This window comes from the organism of the source record quoted next, unplaced genomic scaffold (genome assembly GCF_019419815.1).
Source record: "Pyrus x bretschneideri cultivar Hongxiangsu unplaced genomic scaffold, Pyrus_bretschneideri_v1 Contig12, whole genome shotgun sequence".
NCBI lineage: Eukaryota > Viridiplantae > Streptophyta > Magnoliopsida > Rosales > Rosaceae > Pyrus > Pyrus x bretschneideri.
Window position 1 is genome coordinate 7669115 of NW_025999413.1, and position 3127 is coordinate 7672241.

Below are 3127 nucleotides of genomic sequence, written 5' to 3' on the forward strand. Positions count from 1 at the left end.
GACACACGAACGTCCTCCAATTTGAAACACTCCAAAATTCATCCGGTTCATCATGTTTTGCTCCAGAGGAAGTCGAATGTCCTACATTAGAAATATAATTCAAAGTATCAAACTTCTTACAAAATAACCAATAAATTAATACTAAGAATAGGGTAAAATATATAGTATAATATCAACTCATCATTGAGATATACCAAAATATTGTTGTAAGGTTATCTACGGCTGATGGTTTGGTGCAATGAAAACGCAAAAACTTTCTACAGTGGATGAGGAGAATAGGGATGAAGACGGATTTCTTCGTATCACCTACAGTGTAGAAGACAAAGGAGGAGTGCGTGCATCTCATAGAGAGCTCTGAGTCAGTCGAGATGAATGAAATATTATGATTAATTAGTTTTATGAGATGGCAAACATGAGACTGTTTTGCTGGAATTTTGACGAGGAAACAAGAAAAAATAAATATTTTACACGCAAGCACTTCACACTAAATGACATAAACAATGCATATATCTTGAAGATATTCCTTCCAACCCTAATCATCTTATACACGGCTCGAATTAAAGCTTTGCAGCCTGTGGTCTAAAGTATAATTGGCTTTCGCCACTTCATTTGACTATTGTGGTGGCTTCCTCATATAAAAGCCTTAAAACTTTGATATTTCAACATGTAATGGATCGAGTTGAAAGACTCTCAATCCCGAAGGCGAAGGGTGCCACACTCTCGGGGAGCCCGCCGCTTGTCCCTCCATTGCAAATTTGTTACATTCTTGACGAAGAACCATGTATCATGTATGGATACATGATCTAGCTTTTTCTTAATAAAACTTGATTCACCAAATTATCTAAAGTTCTTGACGAAGAACCATGTGGACTGCTAGCTTCTTCCGCAAGTTTCTTCCACTCCATGGCTTTATTTTTCATTTCCTTGCCCTTCTCGCCCTCCATTAACTCTCTAACAAGCTTCTCCACATCATCTCTCTTGACATCATTTTCAATCTCCAAACCGCAGCCCCAATCATTGCATGTATAGTAACAGTTGGTCGTTTGCTCAGCAAAGATGGGCCAACAGAGCATAGGCACTCCTGCACACAAGCTCTCAATGGTTGAATTCCAACCGCTGTGTGTCAAAAACCCACCAACTGCCGGATGGTTTAAGACTTGCTCTTGAGGGCACCAACTCGGTATAAGACTTCTTTCTTTCGTTTCAAATTCAAATTCAGGTGGCAAAATTGCCGATTCACCAAGAACCAAATCAGGCCTAATTGCCCACAAGAAGGGAAGCTTACTATTTGCAAGTCCCCAACCAAACTCCAAAATCTGTTGTGGCGTGAGGAATATTAAGCTGCCAAAATTCACGTAAACAACTGAATTTTGCGCCTTGGTGTTTAACCATTCGAGGCACTCAGTTTCTTCTTTCCATAGACTATACCCCATAGACTTCAAAGGATCTTTTGGTAGCTGATCCAGAAGCAACTGGAGAGGGCCAATGGCATAAACAGGTGGAGGCATAGATGACAAAGCACTCAAAGCATCTGGCTCCAATGCATCAAACGTATGAACAACAACAGCTGAAGCTTCATGAACTCCTTCCACTGCTGCCAAGGAAAATTTAAACACAGTGTCATTCGGATCTGTAGTTCGAAAGCAAGTTGGGAGATCCCTCAACCGGATACCCTTCATTCCCGGAACCCAATCTATTGCCATGTCCAAAAATCCGTTTGTCAAGCTGCTCTCATCTACAACACAACACCCAAGGTAAGGCGGCCTAATTTCATGATCAATAATTTATTAAATTAACAATTGGCAAGCAGTATTTAGAGCCTATCTGTGACTGCTTCTGAAAGAGCTAAAAGTGTTTATGGGTTTATGTGCTTCTTCAGGAAGCTCCTCCAAGTGCTTAGATTTTTTAATAACTTTCTTCAAATTATTATAACAAATTATGTATTTTCAACATTTCTAACCTTTTAAAGGTGCAAGTCCCTTTTCCACCAAAACAGGATATTGTTTAGAGCCCAGGAAGCCGGCTGCAGCGAAAGTAAAGAAGATTACGATAGGAACTCCAATCTCGTGAGCAGCTGTGATGGTGGATGGCAAAAAACCATCTGAAACCATACAAGTCACTGGAGGATTATTGTCCTTCAGTGTCTTGAGGAGGTTACGGAACGGAGACAAGAAGTTCTTTACGAGGGACTCCAGAAGCAAGGGGAGGTCTTGGCGGGTATCGATATCTGAGAGGCCATCTGGGATTGTTTCGTACCGAAAGTCAGGCAATCCATCAAGGGAGTTGGGGCCGAGAGACTTGAGAAAGCGCTTATGGTTGTACTCAGTGTTGATAAAGGTTATGTGAAAGCCTTTATGGTGGAGGAGCTTTGCAAATTTAAGCATCGCCTTTACATGGCTTGGAAGTGGAAGCGGAGTAATTACAGCATGAGGCTTATTGCCTCCTACTTCTATGGAACTAGTCATCTCAGATTGTATGAATCTCTAGTGTGGGACATGATTATATATGGATGGATTGTGCACACATGATTATATAAAATGGATGAATATGGTTTTACAAAGAAATACTAAAATAACTATCATTTAATACAACAATTATTTGGATTTAAATTTCAATGATTTTAATAAAATATCTTTGATGGGGACGTAAAAAAATATGAGATTCACATTGATAGGAGGAGAGACATTTCATGGGCTTATAAGTAAATTGTGGTACTTCTTATATTGCTAATTGGTTTAATGGTGGACCCTCAACTTTTTTCATGGTGTTAGAGTAGGTTGTTCCTCTTGTGAAGGCAAACGGCCACATACGCTCCATGACACCTATTGTGTTGTCCACATTTTAGGCTTAAGAATGAGTCCCGCATTGATGGGAGAAGAAACCTTACATGGGCTTATAAATAAATTGGGTTACTCCTTATATTGTCAATTAATTTTATGGTAGAACCTCAACTTTCTTCACAATGATTCAGATAAACAATGGACGGTTGTGTTTGTTCTTTGTACTTTGATCTCTTTAGCACATGTGTTGACAATTTCTCTTTGACCTTTCTGCTCTTTCATTTTGGCTCCTCATCAGCCTAATTTTTTTTGTTCTCTTTGGCAAATGTGGTGACAATTTCTCTTTG

At 39.6% G+C, this 3127-nt stretch overlaps 1 protein-coding gene across 1 annotated transcript; it reads right to left on the reverse strand.

The window, feature by feature from the left end:
- Positions 1-369: 369 nt before the first annotated feature.
- Positions 370-2621, reverse strand: LOC125474501 (7-deoxyloganetin glucosyltransferase-like). The gene is made up of 2 exons (XM_048578315.1): positions 1961-2621; positions 370-1735 (listed from the first exon to the last, which is right to left on the reverse strand). Exons 1-2 carry the CDS (start codon positions 2463-2465, stop codon positions 804-806), a joined length of 1437 nt encoding a protein of 478 aa, XP_048434272.1. The 5' UTR covers positions 2466-2621; the 3' UTR covers positions 370-803.
- Positions 2622-3127: the final 506 nt, after the last annotated feature.